The sequence below is a fragment of the Rhinolophus sinicus genome, chromosome 1, assembly GCF_057876585.1.
Source record: "Rhinolophus sinicus isolate RSI-liver-muscle chromosome 1, RSI-T2T, whole genome shotgun sequence".
NCBI classification, from domain to species: Eukaryota; Metazoa; Chordata; class Mammalia; order Chiroptera; family Rhinolophidae; genus Rhinolophus; species Rhinolophus sinicus.
The window spans coordinates 6,633,341-6,655,015 of record NC_142501.1 but is presented as its reverse complement, the minus strand read 5'-3'; the positions used below and the strand labels follow the sequence as shown (position 1 = coordinate 6,655,015).

General features: G+C 48.6%; 1 protein-coding gene across 13 annotated transcripts in view; it reads right to left on the bottom strand.

Annotated features, from left to right (window-relative positions):
• Positions 1 to 21,675, bottom strand: part of EFCAB6 (EF-hand calcium binding domain 6) — a 218,053-nt gene that overhangs the window by 165,523 nt on the left and 30,855 nt on the right. For 12 of the 13 annotated variants that reach the window (XR_016020436.1, XM_088796050.1, XM_074326517.2 and 9 more), the window contains 2 exons: positions 16,823 to 16,889; positions 2,563 to 2,699 (listed from right to left, as the gene is read on the bottom strand). Coding sequence is in view for 11 of the 13 variants with exons in the window: in XM_088796050.1 (XP_088652176.1) it covers positions 2,563 to 2,699; positions 16,823 to 16,889 (204 nt within the window). In the remaining 2 variants the exon portion in view is untranslated. The remainder of the gene's footprint in view (positions 1 to 2,562; positions 2,700 to 16,822; positions 16,890 to 21,675) is intronic. The other variant, XM_088796060.1, reaches the window with a different exon arrangement.

The following is a 21,675-nucleotide window of genomic DNA, read 5'->3' as shown; positions in this document are numbered from 1 at the left end:
GGAGACAGAAGCAATCCTAAGATGCAACAATCAAGGCTATTTTCCCAGGCACCTATCTCTGGCCAGAGAGCTCACACATCTGCAGAGCCCTAGAGGCAAGTCATCAAACAGGAAGGCCGACTCTAGGGGCAAAGGAAATGATGCCAACAGCCCCATAACCTCGCTGGCATTGCCACCTGGAAATGTCTGTGCCTGGGCTTCACCCATCGGCTCAGGCAGCAGGCTGACCTCCAGGGAGTGAGCAAGCGAGAGTTTTTCAGGCTGTTCATAAATTATTTTACCTGGGTTCAAGTACTTTGGCCTGCAAGACGATGGAGGCTTGGGTGGTATAAAATGGGAAAGAAAAAAAAAGAAAAAACAGGGGCAACCGGTTAGCTCAGTTGGTTAGAGTGTGGTGCTCTTAACAGCAAGGTTGCCGGTTCGATCCCCACATGGGCCACTGTGAGCTGCGCCCTCCACAACTAGACTGAAACAACTACTTGACTTGGAGCTGATGGGTTCTGGAAAAACACACTTAAATAAATAAAAGTTTAAAAAAAAAAACCCAATGGGTCTCAGAATAGTCTGATTAAGTATAAAATCTTATTTCCACAGGCTGGATAGTATTCTGCAGCCTAAAAAGAGCTACTTATCAAAGAGTGAAGGGCGCTAATAGGATCTTTAGAGTTTGATATCGTCACTGTGAACCAAGCACCTACTATGCGGCTAGCACATAGTGGACATACTTTGTACATTACGTGGAATCTTCACACCAGACCTTTACACCAGATCTTCAGCCTCCATTTCCTCACTGAGTCTCAGAGAGGCCCAGAACCTCCAAAGGTCCTGAAACTAGGGAAGGCAGAGCACAGGCCTGACTCCAGGCCTGACTCAAAGTCCAGGCCATTCCTACCACGCCAAGCACCGAGGCCTGATATTAAATAGAAAGCCATAAGATTTAAAAAAAAAAAAAAAAAAAAAAAAAGGATTCAAAAAATGCATTGTGTTTCTTGCTCAAAAACTAAAAAGGCAAAATTAATACTGAAGCAGCTTCTGAAGGAAAGAGTATATTCTTGAGCTTCAATAAGAAAAGCATTAAAGCAATTGAAGAAATGGGCTACTTTCATCTTTTGCGTTTCCATTCTAAAGGAAAGCAATTCTATTAAGTTTCCAAGCCTTATCAAGAAAACAGTAGTGTTTTTGAGGCTTAAAAAAAAAATCTCAAATAGAAATTTGTGGAGTTCTTTATTATTCAATACTTACGAGATGGGGAAACAGACAGTAACATTTTTTATAGATTTACTAGGTTGGAGACTGCAGTGCCAAATGCAAGGTTTATTGTCAAATAAAACACTGTTTTGTTTTTTGATTGCCTGTTTTAAAAGAGTGTTGCTTCTGTTCTATAATTGCGCGCACAAAATTATTTAATTTGTTTTGTTTGGATCTTATTCTGGACACTTTCCCAGCCGGAAAGATGTAAAAATTAAAACATCTATTATGGCTTTTATATTCTGAGGTGGGTTATAAAAAGGAAAAAAGAAGAAATTATTCAAAAGACTAGGAAATACCCAGTTTTTAAAAGTCTCCTTGCTTTTCAGACCCTGCAGTGCCCATGGCACAGTCACACACCGTCTTGACTTCCTTGCTGTCAGAGAAAATTCTTCTACTCCTAACAGAACCAACACTCTTTGTCACAGTATGTGGAGAACCACAGCGACGCACTGAACAGCAATGGATAACTGCAGTGTCATGAGAAACTCCCAGGCTCAGGTGAAATCCTCAGGCCTGGTACTTTTGTTGGTGGCCTGGAGGACATTCCGAAAAGTGGGACAAGGTAGGAGCAGGGAGAGTACCTCTCAGGTGAGTACTATATAAACAAAGTTAAACATGGGGCCGCCTTCCAGCGGCTTCCACTCAAAACTCAGAAGCCAAATGTTCTGGAGTTCCCTGGAGGCTCCAAAGATTGCCCGTGCTGACTCCCACACGCTGCCCTCGAGTCATGAGCAGGTGGCAGTGGCCTTCAAACGCCAAGGAGCCACCAAGTGTTCATTAGTCACCGGCCCCCGCTGCAACGCACCCCCCCCCCCCAACCTCAGCAGTACCAGTCCTCAAAGGAAAATTACGTGCAGTTGGCATATCAGGATGGAGAGCCAAGAGGGGGCACATCAACGAATGAACAAATCCTGAGATGTTTCATTCTTCTCCTCACCCCAGGCGTTGAGTCAGAGTCAACTGGGAGCTGGAAACACATGGGATGGACGCTGTGGTGCCAACCAGGGAAAGGCAGACGATTGGTGATGGATTACTTAAATATTCGAGATGAGTTAAATCTGCCAGCCAGATGACGCTCACGCCCTAGGGTACTTAAGGAATTAGAACCATTAGCTCTCATTTTTGAGAATCCATGGAGAGCCGCACGAACATGGGAGAAATGCCAAGCGAGTGAGTGCCTCTTCAAAACAGTGCAGGCAGAGAAGGCGGGAGGGAGGACAATGCGTGGATCCAATGAAGCCGGCGGGCCCCATTTTGAAATTGGTTTGAGGTTCTACCGAGCAATCTCTCAGCGCACCTTCATTTACTTACTTTTTGTATTCGTCGTCTTTCATCTTCACACAGAAGGTCTCCAGAACCCTCCTCAGCTCACATGGTTGGACCAGACCAGTCTTGCTAACATCAATGAGCTCGAGAGCTTTGATAACAGTTTTAATGTTTTTGAAAATCTGTGTATAAAAGTGATTTAGGAGAAGTCAAAAGATCCAGTGTTGAAAACCAAAGCGGTAATGAAAAAAAAAGTGAAAGTTTTTAAATGCTTCTTTTAAAATACAATGTTTTCAAAGACTCACAGTCGTAGGTATTACAAAATGACATGTCTATGGAAAAAAAGAACACTTTGCACTTACTGAATGTTTTCAAGGCAATTTTCTCTGTAAATGGTCTTAGTAAGTTTAAAAAAACACACAAAAAAACCTCTACCTGATGTGAAGCAGTAAGTCTCAAGCACAATTCATTCCCTTTTAAGCCATATGAAAATTTTTTTGTTATTAGGTTGGTGCAGAAATAATTGCGGTTTTTGCAATTATTTTTAACCTTTTAAACCACAATTATTTTTGCACCAACCTAATAATTGATACTTAAAAACTATAGTTCTGGCACACCTGGACTTGTACAATTTTGATTTTTCACAGCCACATGCACACTATTTTTTACTAGGAGCTGAATGAAAACATAAGACTGTATATTTCAACCCCTCTGAATTTTTCAGAGGTGTTACAGGTAAGTTCTAGCGAAATCATTCCCGAATTCAGCAAATGCACATTGACTGGTCACACAGACGTGAAAGGCATTTGGACAGGCCCTGTGGAGACACAGGGAGCGCTGAACTGAGCACTTGCCCTGAAGCTACTTAGATTGAGAGGAGAGAAACATCCAGTGGGGCTCCCCACGTGTCAAGCACAAAGCCATGTGACTGACTCCTGCCAACCCACATGAAGGCAGTGGGACTGTGTCCCCAGTTTTAGAGGAAACTGAGGTGCAGGGAGGCTACAGGAGTCACCTGACGTCACCCAGCTGGACGCCGATGATACTGGGATTCCAACCAGATCAACTCCTTACCCACACCACCTGGCAGAGGAGGTAAGACATGTAAGTAAATATTCACCAAAGCTGGGCCGTGGGGACAAGAGACAAATAACAGAGACAAATGAGGGGCTGGAGGCCTTCACAGAGGAGAGCTAGTACTTCAGGCCAGAGCCCTCTGGGGGGCTTCCTGCAGGAGGCAGCATCTGAGTTGGGAGAGGCGGTGGGGTGCTGAGCAGCACCCCCGCCCTGCTCGAAGCCCTCCAGAGGCCCCATCCCATGCAGGTCAGGACCAGGTCTTGCCGTGACCCCCCTCAGGCCCCTCAGACTGGCTCCTCGCTGCTCTCCCACCTCAGATCCCCCCACCGGCCCCTGGCTCTCCCTTTCCTGCCAAACTGGCCCACTGCCCCTCCTGAGTGCCAGGCTCTCCCTGCGTCAGGGCATTCGCACCTGTGGTTCCTTCTGCCTGGAACCTTCCTCCCCAGAGCCCACCGCCATCTTATCACACAGGCCTCCGCTGACCTCACGTGTAAGTACTTCTCACCAACTGCTGCAATGCCTGTCTTCCCCGTCTGTCCCCCCGGGAATGGTGACTCCCTGAGATCAGAGCTCTCTCCGTTCATGACCTCAGGCCCTGGGCCGTGGACAGCCGCGGGCAGTGTCCAGGCTCAGTAAGTGTTTGTTCAAGTGAATGAATGAATCCTCTCCTTTCCCAGCTGCTGGGCGAAGCCACACGCTGAGGGAGGCTTGTCAGGTGTCTGCACATACCTCCTCAGGGCCACGCTGAATGTCATGACAATGACGGTAACATGATAACTGAACAAATAGTAATTGAGTGTTGGTTACGTGCACAGCCCCGTGCTAAGTTATATACGCATCTCCCATTTCTAACAACCAGAGTGTGTTGGCTGAAACAATCCTCGTATCCGAAACTGGGGTACCAAGTGAGGAAAAGTGGGGGCGGCATCAGCGGGCGGTGTGCCCACCCTCGGCTCCATCGCTTCGTCCAGAAGAACCTCGCCCAGCAGGGACAGCCCACGCGCCCACGGCGAATCCAAACCTCAGCACTCGGTCTGCTGTCAAGTTAGTTCACCTCCTCTGGTGAAACGGAGAACATGAGACGATGTGCTTTTTTAAACCCCAAAGCAACCCATATGGACCCCCGCGTGGAACGCCGGGAGGCAGGAGTCTGGCACAGAACTCACACCCACCAGAGGTATGTCTCCAAGTTTCTTATCATTTGTCAGACTGAAGTTTGGCAAGATAGGAACTGAGCTGCAGATGGCGAGGCTTATCAAAAGCAACGTGAGGGCCGCGATGTGCACAACTTGTCCCGTGCAGGGCAGGACAGAAGAGACAGGTACAGAGGACGTGCACGGCGGGGGTCCCCGGGCCGAGGCCATTCCCTGCCTCACCCCTGTCGCTGCTGCCTTAGAAAGGGAGGAGAGGGCAGGAGAGGAAACGGTAACGAGGAAAACTAGGATGGTGTGGGCAGCATCTAGCTCCTTTCTAGGCCAGCTAGACATTTGCCATTTTGGTGTAACTGGGATGAGTCTGCACTAAGAGCCAACTGTCTCCTGCTTCCCTCCCACCCCCACGCCAGCTCCCACTTTCACGATCACGCCCCACCCCACAGGTCCTGGCTCCAGCCATACTGAACCAGTTCAGTTCACAAGCACAGCAGGGTCTCTGTGCAGCCTGGAAAGTCCTCGCCCAGCCTGCCAAGCCCCACATGGTCTGACCCCCCACCAAGCCCTCTGGACCTCACCCCTCCCACTCACCCCTCCTCCCTCTGCTCCCTGTTCTTTCTCACACACACCAGCGCTCATCCCCCAAGGCGATGCAGCCAGGTCTCCCCTGCGGGGCAGCTCCCTCCGGCCTTCCCAACTCCGTCACCGGCCTCCACGGCCTGCACTGAAGTCACCCTCATACCCTTCTGACCACATGCTACATTTTCCTTCTTCACATTCACCTGCACCTGGGCAGTTCATCTTTCTTCTGGTTATTGTCTTTCTTCCTCCACCAAAACGCACACTCCATGTGGGGGGGACTTGCTTTTGTTTGCTGCTGTGTCTTTGGGACTCTGTCCAGCACCTGGACGGAGTGGGTGCTCGCCAATATTTGCAGAGTGGGTCACCATGCTGCCTGCTGCCAGTGCGCCCTGCCTGGCCCTGCCAGTGTCCCCTCTGGGGCGGGATCTGGTGCCTTCTCTTGCGACTCTCCTGATCCCGCCCCCACCTGTCACTGGCCCCCTGACTTCTATCTTGACACCCTGGTGTATTCCTGCCTACACTGGGACCCAACTCCCTCCTGTGCACTCTCCCCACTCCTGGCCTCTGCTCTCCAGGTGACCCTCCCCACCCTTCAGGGCCCCACTGCTTCCAGGCAGCAGTGCTCCGGGAGGGCCAGACCCAGGGAGGGAGGGGAAAACTGGTGCACCGTTAACAAAAGGAGGGCCACTGCCTCTTGCTTCCTCTTGCCCTGTGGCTGCCGAGAGATCAGCCCGAGAGAGACGCTCTCCAGGCCTGGCTCCATTCCCTGTGGAGGCCCGACACCCTGTCCTGCTTTCCTGGTGCAGCAAACTCTTGCCCGCTGCCTGTGTGGTATGCCTGCAAGCTAACGAGCGCTTTCCACATTTTTAAATGGTTGAAAAAATCAAAAGAAGGATATTTTGTGACATGTGCGAGTTACGTAAATTTGAAATTTCAGGTTCCCAAGTAAATCTGACTGGTGCCCACCCACACCTGTTTATTTACATGTTGCCTGTGGCTACTTCCCCTCAAGGCCAGAGTCGAGTAACTGGACCGAGCATCTGGTCCGCGAAGATAAACACACTTATGATCCTTACAGAACAAGTTCACGTCCCCTGTCCCGCTCTCCCCCATGCTCTCCCACTCATATCTGAGGGGGTGACAAGTGTCAGAGGGCTTTGTGTACACGAACACGAGGAGCAGCACTGAGGATTTAAAAAGAAAAGCAAAAGAACAGTTAGGTATGAATTTAAAGACTCGGGGCCCAGGAAACGGGCCTCTTCAGAAGCCGCCCAGAGTCTTCTCTGCCCAGCCATGCACCCCGCCCCTGTCCAGACTCAGGCAGCCGGGACCCGCCAGGGGCCCGCTACCCACTATTTGGGGCAGAATAGTGCACGACCAGCCACAGGCTCCGAAAGGAGCCTTTGAATCCCGGCTGCATGCTATTATTCAGGTCACCTTGGAAGAGCCACCTGACTGCCCTGAACTCAGTCTCCTCGTCTGTGACAGGGGAATGAATGAGCTGCTGTGGGCGGTGCCTGAGGTGAAAAGCTCACGCGTGCGAGTGCCTCACCGGGGACATACTCAGTACACGGTCAGCAGAGCTGCTGACAGAGAGCCAAAGACCCAGAACAATACACACTCGTGTGGGGAACAGAACGAGGCTGAACCACACTCCTCCCCTCCCAGCCGACTCCTCCACCCCCTTCACTGCCCTACCGCCCCGCCCACGTTAACAGAAGCCTCGAGAAGGCAGGAGGTCTCGAGTGGGCAGGACTCCAGGGCCAAGAACGGGGCCTGGATCAACGAATATTTGTTGAGAGAGTGAATAGATGGATGATGGATGGAATGAGGGGGGATGGATGGATGGATGGATAGATGGATGGACAGACAGAAGGATGGATGGACAGATGGATAAATGATGGATGGAAGGATGGATGACGGATGGATGGGGTGACTGGAGCATTCATGGGGAAGAAGCTTTTGTAAGCCATGGAAATCCTTATGTAGACAGCAGAGGTCCCTGAAGAAGGGCACATAGGCATTTCATTTCCCAGAGGACTCAGTGATCTGCTCTGCACCTTCCTGGGACCAGAACTGAGAATTGGACAGAGACAACACAGGGGTGGGTGGGTGGGGGAGGAGCAGGTTAGAGCAATCTGCATGCCTCTTGTTGGCATGGACAGGACGTGTGGATTTTCCATGGGTTAAGTGGAGACCAGGAAAGGTAGAAGCTCGAGCTGCCCTGCTCCCAGGGGCTGCTCATCAGCGGAGGGGCGCCGAGAAGCCTGGGGCTGTGAGGCGGACCACCAGGAGTAGAGCTGCGGGGGTCCAGAGGGCTTAGGCCGGAGCTGAGCCTCCTCCTCGGGAAACCACAGCGTTTGGAGGCCCCAGAGCACTGTCCTAATAACCCCCACATACCCTGTAAGAGAACAGCCTTTCCACACAGCCCACAGAAGACAGGCTCCCTTTCGTCAGCCCTCATCACAGGCCCCGTAACCTGGGAGAAAGGAAGCAGAAAGAGGGAGAGCAGGAAGTGTGCGCGGGCCGTGCCCTCACTGCAGGTCCCTCGAGCTGGACGGAGGGAGGCGAGGCCCGCTGAGCTGGAGCTGAGCTGGAGGTGTATAACTGGACCAGCCTGCATGGCCTTGTTTATACCAAATGTGACCTGACAGCCACCAGATCGGCCTAAGCTATCCTGAAGGGACAAAGAGGGCAGGTTTGGTCGTGCCTGCTTGAGGACAGTGCGAAGCGGAAACTCACACTGCTTCACATTTGCACCCCACTGAGCTCCGATGCGTCACGAAACTGCTCACAGTGGCTGTTATTATTACTCTGCAGTCCTTTGTTTAAGATTCTTTTTATAGCACTTGGAGCTCCAGGAAGGAAAGCTGTGAGCCCAAATAAACATGACCACCCAGACTTTAAAGGAGGTGAGAAAAGGCCTGTGTCCCCCGAGGCCCAGACCCCCACTCAGGCAGAAACGCTGCCTCTGGGGGCCTGGCCCTGCCCAGAGAGAGGGGAAGTTTCTTCGCGCCAGAATCATGCAGCCCAGTAACTGAAACCTCCTGCAACTGTATTCTGAGTAGCTCCCGATTAGCTGTTTTCTGTTCCCTTCCTCGCCTGGAGCCCCTTTTTCTCACCCGGTTTCTGGCAGAAGGGGGTCGGCAACGCATCCCACCCGGACTGCACCTCAAGGGGCGGGGCCCTGGCAGCCCCCCCCCCCCCCCCCCCCCCCCCCCCCCCCCCCCCCCGTCTTGGCTCTGCAGCTCCGGGGAAGGGGCACTGCTGTCAGTCTGGCACCTTTTTGTCACCGCAACTAAATCCATTTCAAAGTGAAGGAGGAAATTTTTTTTAAATGAAACCATGAAAAAGGAGTTCTCTGACAATAAACACATCAATGCTCATTTTCCTTATTATTCTACTTTTGGCTATTTCGTATAAAATCTTTAATTAAAGTTTTTCTTTGAAATTGTCATTATCAACCCAGAAGAAAGAAAGGGGGGAGAAAAAAGAACAACACAGCTGTGCAGACATGAAACGCTATTCAGGACTAAATGAACTGGAACGAAATAAGTAGCTTGACTGTTATGTTCTTAGTTTTGGCTCCGTATTCTCAATAGCACAGTCTAACTTGTCACTTTATATCGATTCCATCTGTTTACACTCTGCAGAGTATTGGCTTCCTACCGTGAACATTTCCTATTTACCAGCTGGTAGAGATGAGCCAAACCAGATAGGAAAAAATTAGACCACATTCAGAACCTCATAAACACAAACTTTCCGTTTGGGGACGTGTGGGAGGAGTGGCCCGCGCTGCTCACCTTTAACAAAGGCTGTGCCTCGGTACCTCCAGGGTGACTCTTTCTCCTCCTGCTCTGGCGTTCGCCCCCACGGGCCGAGGACGATGCATTTACTCGCTGCACATATGCGAACCCTGCCTTTACCAAACCTGAACAAGCTCACATAAAAAGACTTCTACATGAGACTCGTGAAAACAGAGAAAAGGGAGCTGACTATGAAAGACTTAAAGCAACTAAGAAGTTACGGTTGCTATCATGGAGCAACGGCCCATAAATCTGGGTTGGGGTTTCCTTGTAGCCAAGGTGAAAAGGAAAACTTGCTGGTATATGCACCCCAGGCCATGTCAACCTTCCCTCACATTGGATTTTCATTTTTAAAATGTTTGCCTACAACATATAGCTTAAGGACGTCTACTAAGAAATTCTAGCTATCCATCGAACTTCTGACACAGCAGTGGAAATGAGTCCCAAATCTAAATACCTGGGCTTTAAAAGGTGCCAAATCTAGAAGCAATACTTCCTGCCTCTCCTTTCTTTCTAACTCAGCCCACACCCGTAGGATGGGCTCCACCCCAGGCACCACAGGCCAAGAACATTGGGGCTCTTGTCACCGGGACCCCCGCTGGCTCCCAGGACCGAGCTGCATGCTGGGAGGGGCGAGCCAGGCCACTCCAGGAACCCCATGGTGACCCCACACACCGGAAGTGCTCAGCCAGCCAGCTAGGCTGACGTGATGACCACTGGTTATTTCCAAGGTCTGATCGGGGTACCTCTGCCTCCCGCTGCTTTCGCACCTGCGTCCATGACACTGCTGACGTCAATCTCCTCACCCCTCCTTCCTCCTGCCATAAGCCCCTTTTCAGAAACCTTCACTGAACCACCAGCGCCTCCACCTGCACACCTCGCCCCATGCTTTAGGGTTAATACCCGACCTTCAAATGCTTCCATCTTTTTCTCCAGCCTTCCTTTCAAACTTGGCCTGTCCCATCCTGCCTTGAGAAACAGAACTCTCCACAGAACAGTCACAGGGCTCGTGTCCTCACTGCCCCGGCCACATCGCCACGTCCCCTTCTTACACGAGACTGCAGCCCCGAAAGCGCCCATCTCCAGCCTCCCTCCACACGCATTCAAATGCCACCTGGGGTCCAACTCAGGCTCCAGTCTTGCCTTCCTCATGGTTTTTCCCCCGCTATTCCAATTACTGGGAACTTTCCTAACAGAACTTAATTTCTTCGCCCTGTAGGTATTTACTGAGTTGCTATCCTGTGCCAGGGTCTGTTCAAGGCACTGAAGTTACAACTGTGAGCAAGACAGAGACGGCGCCCTCTCCAGGAAACTCGCCCTGGCGATAAACAAGTAAACAACCCAAAATCTCAGTGTTCTAAGTGTTAACGAAAACACACAATTTTAGATAGCGTAATGAAAAACATCTCCCTGGAGAGATCTCTCGTGGTGAGCCATCAGCCAGGCAACCAAAGGTCACGGGCCCCTTACCTAGAAGAGTCTGATGAGACCTGACTTACGTTTTCCACAGCTAATCCTGGGGCAGTGTGGAACCAGGTTGTCAGGGGCCAGGAGGAACAGGAAAAGCAGTCCACGGGGTGCTGACAAAGCACAGGGCCGGGACAATGGTGGCGGTGGGGATGGAGAGGTGACGGGGTTCACAGCACAGCAGAAAGGAACTTGCTGGTGGACTGGATATGGGACAGCAGTATCAAGCCTAGTCCTAGGTTTCTGCTTCCATGACTCAGTGAACGATAGAACAGTTTACTAAAGGAGGGGGGAGGCCAAGGGAAGAAAGCTTCTGGGGGTTCGGGGGCGGCTGGCAAGGAGGACAGTCAGAAGTTATGATTTGCTCTGTGGACAGTGGTGAGTCCCGAGATCCGGGTGGAAATATAAACGTGGCACCATCAGCAGGTAACCCTCTCCTCCCTCCCCCTCTGCAGCTTTAAACTCAAAATGACCACATACTATCATTTAACTTTCCACGTGACAATTCATGTCTTATTGCCTCGAAATGCAAACTCCTCAGTTTTTGAGTAACTTCTGGCACTGTGGTAACTTCATAATTATTCTCACATAGAATCTCAACGATATTGCAACAGCCTTGCAATACCGTTTCCCCCTTTCACAGCCGAGACTTGTGCTCAGGGTCACTCAGATGGGAGCATTGCTGCTCAGACACACACTCAGCTAAGTCCTGGGGCTCCAGCCTGCTCCCCCAGCACCGGGCTTTTCAAACACCCCTACAATCTTATTTGTACTATTGATTTGCCACATACAGGAAGATATTATTTAAAAGAAAAGATAAATTTAGTCTGAAATAATTACAAATTCTGGTATAACAGAATCTTTGCTTTCGTTTCCCGACAAGCCTGTACAAATTAATAATAGAGCAACCAAAAATAGGTCCTGGGGTAGAAATGTTTTCAATATGATTTTTTTAAAAAATAAAATGCCAACTGATTATTGTGTTATGTGAAATTCTCTAGCTCAAAATGTAAGCGCTGTTCTGCATTTAGTTGCACGCAGACACACGGGTAAGAGCTGTGACATTATTAATCACTACATCCAGTTATGATTGATGGGCTTTTCGGCGGGGAGGAAAAAGTGCCTCAGACGCAATCTGTCCCAACAGCTCTGCGATATGCTAATATTTCCTTCAGATGAAAGAGGAGATGTATTCAAATACCTGCTATAACAGGCAATTAATACCAAGCGCACCAAGGTAGAGCAGATACAAGAGGGATTAGGAGAATATTGCAAATTAACCAAAAGCTTGTGTGTTTTAGTAAATGGCCTCATTTTGAGTTTGACACAGCCTTTTTATTAGGCAAACAGACTGCATTCCAGTACATTCCTTCATGCTAATGTGGTGTTACAATGTTAAGGTATGTTTATGACATGGCTGTGATTCCAGCAACTGTTTCTTTATTCTTCAAAGCATCATTTTTTAAATGTTTTAAGGAAAATTCACCTATATAAGAAAATGAATCTACCCATCACTTCTGTCTCTTCTTCATGAGGCCATTACAGACAAAGCAAGCAGCTTCGTACCTCTAATTATTTACTAATTGCTTCCGAAATGACTAAGGCTGCACCCACAGAACTCCAAGGCACCAGGGTAATCCCATAAAAACTTGTGTCAGATCAGTCGCTGCCCAACAGACACACTAGTCACGGCTGACGGGGTAGACCAGATGTTCTGACATCGTGGCGCCCAGGCTTAAAAAAGCATCCCTGAGCAGGGTGGTGACTGGGTACGACAGCAAACAGCCTGGGGCTTGGGATGTGTTTGTTTGTTTATGTCTTTAACTGAATTACGCATTCTTGCATTCTAGTCTTCACTGAAGAAGAGCATTTTTGTATGTTGTGTGTGTGGAGGGGAGCGAGTCATGTCATTTCTAAGCATACACTGTGTTCTCGGGTGGGTCAGAACAGCTTGCTGTTTCTCGGAATTCCCTGGCCAGCGTCCACCCCACCTCAAGTGGCAAGATGAGATTTTCTTCCTTTGTCAGCCTCTCCTTTCACTTCCACCTTACCCTCCTGTGGGGAGTTGACAAAAGATAAAACAGAGTAAAAGGACCAAAATGCAGTTAGCTGGCAGCACACTCAGCCTTTGGTCCTTTCTGTCCTGGCAGATTCCTCACCTGAAGACCAGAGACCTACGTCTCGGGCCTGGACACGGCCACCGCTCCAGGATGGAGCCGGGGCCCCGGGGGCAGGCAGGAAACACAAGCCGCTGAGGAGCTGGGGAGGAGTATGAGAGCAGGACGCCAGGGAGAGAAAAGACCAGGAAACTCCCCAGTGCCCATGTGAAGTAGACGCTACCGGGACAAAAAGATGCCTCTGGTTGGAACCCAACCCCCCATCCCAGGGTGATGGTGAACAGACCTCTCTCTGTCACAGACTGGGCCCGCTCCAGGCATCACAGTCACATACGCTGACAGCAAAGGGAGCTGCACTGCCTTCTGAAAGAGGCCCTCCGAGAGGCAGGGCCCCAGGGTGGAGGGCACGGACTCTGGCGCCAAGCTGCCAAGGCAGCCATTGCAGCCGTGTGCCCTTCGTCACACTGCCGAGCCTCTTCTAGTTTCTGTCCATCAACGGTCCTGGTGCGGTTCTCCTGGGAACAACATGATGCAGCCCAGGGAAGTACCCAGAACCGCTCCTCAGAAGCGCTCAGCCAGTGCTGTTATTACTACTAAAGCTGGAGGAAGGGCCAGCCAGCCCAGGGGACCTTTCTGTGGGGCTGACACAGGCGCTCTTGGTTGTCTTCCCCCAAATCCATTCACCTCAACCCTCTTTTCTCCTTTCTCACAAAACCCTACAGTTTCCCTTTTGTTCAGATATCCACCCTCTGGTGGCCATGTGCTTCAGGGAGGGGGCCCAGCTGCCACACGACAGTAACCAATGCCACTACAGTTATTGGGTTGGGTGTGGAACATAATTTGGGTTGTGAGTCACGGGGAGAAGTTTCCCCGTGTTATAGTCGTGTTGGGAGAAGTGAAACACTAGAAAACACCTGACATCGCAGTATCTGCAGGTCAAGCCTCCGGGTGACCAGAGGAGACGTGACGCAGCTGGCCCTGGGCCTGCCCGCCCTCCTGACTCCTTCTTGAAGGAGATGAGACGTTTCATACTGTCTTGCCAGTCCCGTTGGATTTTGTTTCTCACAGGGTAGAACAACCAAACACCTCGGTGCTGAGGGGGTGGCACCTGGTGGCAGGTAAAGCCTAGAATGGGAAGGGTTTCGAGAGTGCCTGACAAGGGAGAGCAGCCTCACTGCTGGGAAAGGACTAGCATTTATTGAGCACCTAGTGTATGCCGAGGGCTTCACTTACATTGTTCTCATTCTTCTTGTAACCACCCTGACAAGTCGGTTTTGTTGTGTCCACTTTCCAGAGAAGGAGACTCAGCACAGTGAGAGACAGACCTGCCCAAGGCCCCCCTGTCGGAAGCTACAGAGGCTGGAATCAGGGTGCCTGATTCCTACCAACTCCCTCTGTCTCCTAGGAGACGATGAGAGAAAGAGCTCGCAGGCCAGAGAACTCAACGACCGGTCAAGGGGATGCCCAGTGCAGGGGCAGAACAAGAGCCAAAGGGAAGCACAAATGTGACCAAGTGCAAAGCAGGCATCAGGAGAGTGAGGGCAGGAGGCCCGTGTAGGCCGAGTGCCCGCTGAGCAGAAGCTGAGTGCCAGCGAAAGCGGAACCGGGCCCCCTGGGCACACAGAGCTTCCTCTTCCCCCGACACAGGGCCGTGGGCTCAGACGGCAGCCCCGTCCCGTGAAGCCAGGAGCATGATCACGGAGCATGACCACGGAGAGACAGCGAGACAGGAGCTGGAGAGCATCCAATCGTCCCCTGACGGACGTAGACGAGGAGGCTCTGAGCCAGAGGGTCTGATGGGGTAGTGAGTGTAAGCATGAACTTACGCTGGCGGGGCCAAGTGCACGTGAAGACGGGGAGGCTGAGGAACCAGCCGTCAGACCCAGCTCACCGCAGAAGGAAACAATTAGGAAAAACAAGCACTGGGCTTCGGTCAGTTTGGGGAGCCCACTGCTAATTATTTGTTCGTTTATCAGTGCTAGAACGCACATACATTTAGAAAAGTCTGGCTCCCCAAATTCAGAGGCATTTGCCTGCATTCCTGGCTCCAGTGAGCCATGAGGGCTTCCATTTAAAACAAAACACTTAACATTCATTCATTCCCAAACGGTAGCGATCACCCAGCAGTGACAACCCATGTCTGAAAGGGCGCCTTCCATGAGTAACTGCGCGGCACACTTCTCAGTGTCCACCTCCATGTACGCACCAGCTGCAGGACCAGAGACACGTGGGAATGCGCTGAGGCACACAGCACACACAGGAGGGCATGTGGGTGGGAAGGGAGGAGGTTCACGCGTCTGTACCTGCGCTTCAAAGGAAGCTGCCAGAAGAAGCACAATCATAATAGCTGGCACTGTCCAGGCTGCCGGGTGCTTCATAATGGATATTTTGAAGCCACACACCAGCACGTCAAGGTGGGTATTATTTTCCCCACTAACAGATGAAGAAATAGGCCACCCTGTTCACTGGTAAACGGGGGAACCCCAAGGCAGAAACCCAGGTTTGAATGGGTCCCCAGGTCAGTGTTGGTCCATTCGACCTGCCCACCCAGGGTTGGGGTCATAGGTAGAACGTGGGCCACAGTTCACGCTGGCCAGAACGCGTGTCAGATCCCAGAGCTGCCCTGGGAGGTAGGGCTATCTCAATCCCACGCTTCTCAGCCTTTCACTGGCACCTTTCTGTTCTCACCAGGAGTCTCATGAAAGCTGCACTGGTTTAAACTCTTAATCAGTGGGAGGACTTCTCCTACTGATAGGATAAAAGGGCGGGGGCTGGGCTACAGAGGGCTTAGAGCAGGGGCGTCCAAACTTTTTTCAACTTTTTTCACCAAGGGCCATTTGTGGTAAAATACACAAACAGCCGGGCCACTCACTCGAGGTGAAGTACGTATTGCCTCACCTGGTTTATTTAAGTGAACTAAATATATTTTTGGAATTTGCTGCAGGCCAATTAATAATGGATTGTGGGCCACAGTTGGCCCGCAGGCTGCAGTGTGGACACCCCTGGTTAGTGGTGGAGTTTCCGTTCAGCTTTCCTCATCAAAGCCTTCTTTTCAGTAATTTCCAGTCCTAACTTATGTCCACACTAATGCATAGCAGTACATGTTGATATGGTGATTGTCAAAAACAGAATTTTATGATTAATACTTTAGTAAAGTATTAATTAAAAATTAAAGACACATACCATCAATAATATCAATCATATTACATATTTCTTACAGAATAACAAACGGACCACAATAGAAGCAAATAATTATGCCAGGTTCCGACTAATATAAACTATAGTGAAACTAGATTTTTAGGAGCACATGATGCTAAAACATTACCACACTAAGAAGAATGTTCTGGCGTTCGTGGCATCAGCCAGGAAAATTCAGACAGACATTTTGTGGATTTCTGGCTATTTTTGATTTTCAAATGCATGAAAATCTCAGAAGAGTTCAAAAAGGAAAGAAAATTTGTCACATTTTAAATCAACACATTGAATCAAATAAATTAAACCATGATTCTCAAACTGCTCGTGTAACTGACAGGTTCAAATGCATTTTAAAAAGGGGTCTGATTCCAACGCCTCCATGTCATCAACACGTCCTCCCTCCTGACTGCACTGTGACACCCAGCCCTAAGCAGCCAGCGGGAACAAAGCGACATGCTCCTTCTCTAAATGCGCAGAGCGGCTGCTGCAGCCAAATGACTCCAGACGCAGTAGCTATCACATTGAGTTTACCGATTATTTTTACCATGCTGGTCTTATCGGCATTTACAGTGGAAAAGCAGTCGTTTTCTCTTTCTGAAGAAGACCTTGCTTCAGTCTCAGACAAACACAGAAAGGGCAGCCCTACTAGTAATGGTCTGAAGTTAATACAAAAGCACTTAATATTCCAGGCCTCTGCTGGCGTATTCATCAAAGAGCTGCCACCCAGGCGGTCAAAGTCGTCTGCATACAGGCTTTCACGTCCGCTTGTTACAAGAACTATTTAGTCCGAGGACTCTGACAGGAGAACACAGGTGACAGGATGTGGCTCGTTTGACATCATCCACCTCTGCTAACAATTATTTTTGACAAAGGGTGGGGCGGGAAGGGATTTTTTTAAAAGGTCTCTTACCTTTTCTCCTACTTGGATTTCAAGTTCTTTCAATGTCCGACAGCAATTCATTTGATCTCCACTGCCCCTTCAAAACAAAAACTTTTTGTTAAAATGTCTACCCAAATAAAGGTTTATATAGGACATGCCAACATTCAAAATTACAAGGATTTCTAAATTACATATTTTTAAATGCAAGGTATTTCTCATGTACTAGCATCTGTCAGAAGCGTGCTCTCGGACCAATTACTTAGCTTCTCCCTGCCTCAGTTTCCTCATCTGTAAAATGAAATACCGCATTTACTCCTCCTGGGTAGCGTGAGCCGTGAGTAAGGAGGGCGGACACTCAGTGAGCACTTACCATGGCCAAGCCCCCCTCATTCAATCCTCACAACAACTCTGCGGCTGAGGCGCCCTCACCATCCCAGCTGGTCCCCATGGGGAAGCGGAGGCACAGGCGTCAGGCCCAGGTGGTCTGGCTTTGGAGCGGCCCCACCCTCTGCTGCTGCTCTTGGTTCTGACCCCTGCAGGCGCCCAGCCCACGCTGAGGTGCCCTCTCAGTCGCTCATGAAGGACTCCATGGTGGATGTGTGTCTACACCACGCCTCGGCTCCATCGGCTTTTCCTTATTAACCAGTTTTGACTTCGCATTGTCTGTATATCTACAAACCACTTCAGAGCCCCTCTTTGGAACCCACTGGTCGGGCTGGGGTGGGGTAAGAAGCGACAGACTCATTCTGCTCGGTGGCAGCGGCACCTCTGTACTCAGCCTGCGCCTCCTACACCCAGGCCTGGGGCCGCGGTGGTGCCCAGGATGCTGCTGTTCCCAGTCTGGAAAAGGCTGATGCAAGTGCTAGCCAGACAGGAAATAAGCAAGCACGTAACGGAAGCTGGGATAGTCACAGGTGCCATGAAGAAAATGAAGGCAGGCCGCGATCAAGTGTCTGGACTTCACGCTAGAGTAAAGGGAAGCCACGGGCGCGTCTCGGGCAGAAATTAGCTTCATTTTACACAGAAGGAAACCGAGGCTCAGAGGGGTGAGGTGCCACGCCCAGGTTGAAGACGGAACCTTGCCAGGAATCCAGTCTTATGAGTCTTTGCTAAATGTAATATTTTAATGTTGTTTTAATTATGTATTAAGTAGATAGAAAGCACTACTTGTAACAAATGTTTACAATTTAAAGGATAAAAGTCAGACAAAGGTCTGCATACCCCCCATCACCTGGAGAAACGGAGCAGTAGCTGTGCGTCTGGAGCCCCGGCTGGCACTCGGCCCCCACCTCACCCTCCTCCCCAGAGGGTCAATGCTTCTCAGCCTGCGTCACATGGCAGCTCCACGTCTCCCTCTGTCCAGCCCCGCTCCAGCCCTCTTCCCTTCACAGTGTCTCCCCTAATCTACACTCTGCACCCGACACTCCGTCTCAGGGTCTGATCAGGAGAACCTAGCCCAGCTTTCTGTAGTATTTATTGGGATGGGATGTCTTTTTAAGTCGTTTCACTCTCACCCATTCTACAAACACAGGTTTCAGTTTTTCTCTCAGTAAATTTTACTATTTGTTATCCAGCCATTCTTTGTTTTTAAGTGGAACATTTATTATAATTACTGATCCATTTACAATTTCTATTTGTCCTACCCATTCTGCTCCTCTGGTCTTTTGAGCTGATCCCGTTTTTATCATTCCGCTTGTTTGCCTGTACAAGTTTGGGAGTTACTCACTCCATTTTTAATCGTGTTAATAGTTGCTCTGGAAATTATAACCTGCATCCTTTTCAAAGTCTAAGTTAATTAAAACTTTTATCTTCCTACTGGACAAACTAACAACTCTAGAACATTTAATTCCAGTCCGTCCTCTCAATTTTAATATCACCACTACCGTGTGCTTTACCTCTATTTTTAAATTCCCAAAGGCATCATTTCCTACAGTCGCTAGTGTTTCCCACAGTCGGTTGATATTTAGATTTAACTATGTATCCACTGCCATCTTTGCTCTTCATTCCTTCTCGCATCATCTCAAACCTTCCATCTGGGATCATGTCCTTCCACCTGAACTGTAACCTTAGAATTGCTTTACTGGGTCTGTTGGGAGCCAAACCCACGTTTGTTTGAGAATGGCTTTATTTTAATGTTGAAAATACTGAGAGATATTTTTGTTAGACACACAATTCTAGGACGGCAGTGATTTTCTTCCAACACATCATAGTTATGAATCCACTCTTCTCTCCTGGCTTCCACTGCCACTGTTCAGAAGTTACTTTTGCCTAAATATTACCCTTTGGCTACTTTTAAGATCACTTTGTCTTTGGGGTTCTGCCCCAACCCGTTTTTAATCCTGCTTGAGATCTGGCCTCTTGAACCTGCAAGACAGTACCTTTCATCAGCTCTGGAAAGTCCTCAGCCATTGTTTGTTTGGATATCAGCCCCATCCCATCTCTCATTCCTCTCTTTATAGAATTCCAAGTACATCTTCTATGTCTCTGTGCTGCATTATGGCTAATTTTTTCTGACCGATCTTACAGTTCACTTTTTTCTTCAGCTGTTTATTAAATTAATCAAGGACTAAATTGTTATTATAAAATATAACCCACTTGCAGAAAAGTACATACAACATATATACCGTGTTTCCCCGAAAATACGACCTAGCCAGACAATCAACTCTAATGCATCTTTTGGAGCAAAAATTAATGTAAGACCCGGTGTTGTCATGTTATGTTATGTTATGTTATGTTGTTATACCCGGTCTTATAGTAAAATAAGACCAGGTCTTATATTAATTTTTGCTCCAAAAGATGCATTAGAGCTGATTTTCCGGCTAGGTCTTATTTTCAGGGAAACATGGTACATGGTTTAATTATAATTAAAACAAATGCCTGTTTATAACAATTACCCAAATCAAGAACTAAAGCCAAACACAAAAAGCCCCCCATTTGGTTTGTTCTTCTCCAATCGTAATATTTCCTCACCCCGGTAGTAACCACTATGCTAACACTTACGATATCATTCGCTTTTATCTGGTTATAATTTTGCCACCTAGGTATGTATCCCTAAAAAATCCAGTTCAACTTGTCTTTTTTTAATGTCACATGAATATAAACATTCTTTTGTTTCTTGCTCTTTCACTCAATATTGTGTCTGTGAAATTCACTCAGGTTTCTGTCTATAGGTGTCATTTACTGGTTTTCATTGCTATTTTTTTCCATCCATTTATTCAATAAATACAGGGGTGCCAAAAAAATGTATGCAAGTGGACACTTTGGTCAGCGTTGCTCAAGCAGTAGTTCACCGTCATCAGAAGTGTCTGGACGCTGATGGTGACCACTTTGAACAACTTTTTGTAATTGCAGAAGTCAAATGTGACTTGTATTCATCTTTTGTCTTCGGTATGTTACAATTTTAATACAGTTTTCCTTTCTTAAAATGTGTATACATTTTTTGGCACCCTCTGTATGTATTAAGCACCTACTATGTGCCAAATGCTGTCCTAGGGGCTTGAGGTACATCAATAAATAGAACCGATAAAGGTCCCTGCCCTCACGGAGCTCACATTCTAGACTGAGAAGACCCCATATGAGTATTAACCTAAGTGGTGTAGGAAGGGTGATCTATATGGGCGCACACTGCAGACAGAGGGAACAACCTGTCGGAGACCCTAGGACAGGAACAAGAAAGCCAGGGGATTTGGCAGCCAGTGAACGAGGAGCACCTGTTGGGGAGCATGGCCGGATCACAGCGCCCTGCAGATCCACCGAGGATCACCTGCCTTCGGCCTTTTGCGTATCTTTTAGAATTTCCTTCAGTCACGATCTGCAGGAGATGAACTCTCTCAGTTTTTGTCTGAAAATGTCTTTATTTCACCCTCAATCTTTATTTTTTTTTAAATGTTGCTCACTGATTTTATCCTGTCTTTAGTCTTCAGAAATGCAAATAAGTTGTCCAAGCTGAATTGACCTTCAGAGGCAGACAGACTCAGGATGCTACGCAGAAGGCTTCTTCCCTGCTGTACAGGGTCCTTTTCTGGAGTTCCTTTAGCTGCGTGTTTCTTTGTAGCAAATGATCCTTTTCCCTTCCACATCCTGCTTCTCTTGGCGGAAAGCCTTCTTTCTTGCTTTTCTTCTTTACCACAGTCTACCTGCTACAGTCAGTGTCACATCTGCTCTGTTAATTAAAGCCCTGAAGGCCAATACATGGTCTTCGTGAATGAATTTCACTTCAACATAATTATCAGGTTCTTTAATAAGTTCTTCAGAACATTGTGGGGAATCAGCTTGTGTGGTGCTCGGAAAACTTTTAAGAACTTCTACTAAGATGTTTCGATTGTTTTGTATATGGACAACTGTAGTTACTCTCCAGGGAGGCAGCTTTGTGCCAAGTGCCATATGCATTATCTAATATGCAGAAGACACTCAACCCACATGCAGAAATGTCCTACACGTCCATCAGAAGCAATTTACTCATTTTAAGTAGAACGATTCCTTGGATGTTTCTGAAGGGATGACGATACTACCATTATTACAGATGATGTGAGGCCCTCTGTGTTAGATACAATAATTGTTCCATATTTTGTCCTTATCAGCTTTCACACTCTCAGAGGCATAGAGACTTTTTGATATCATTCCAGGTTTTAAATGCCTTTGGAAGCAAAAGGTCCTTTTGAATCTTCATCTTGCTTCCAACCTAATCAACCACCATAGGACACTCAGGAACTTCCTTGTATAGACAGTTCTGGTAAGTCTAAGATGGCCAGGGCAGAGCAGGTGACACACCATTTCTGTATTACGTTCACATATTGTTGTCAAGGGCACCAAGGTGTGGCTGACAGAACATGTGACCTCTCAAACCATGTTTCTAGAAGGGAAGTGCTGTAACCAGAATAATA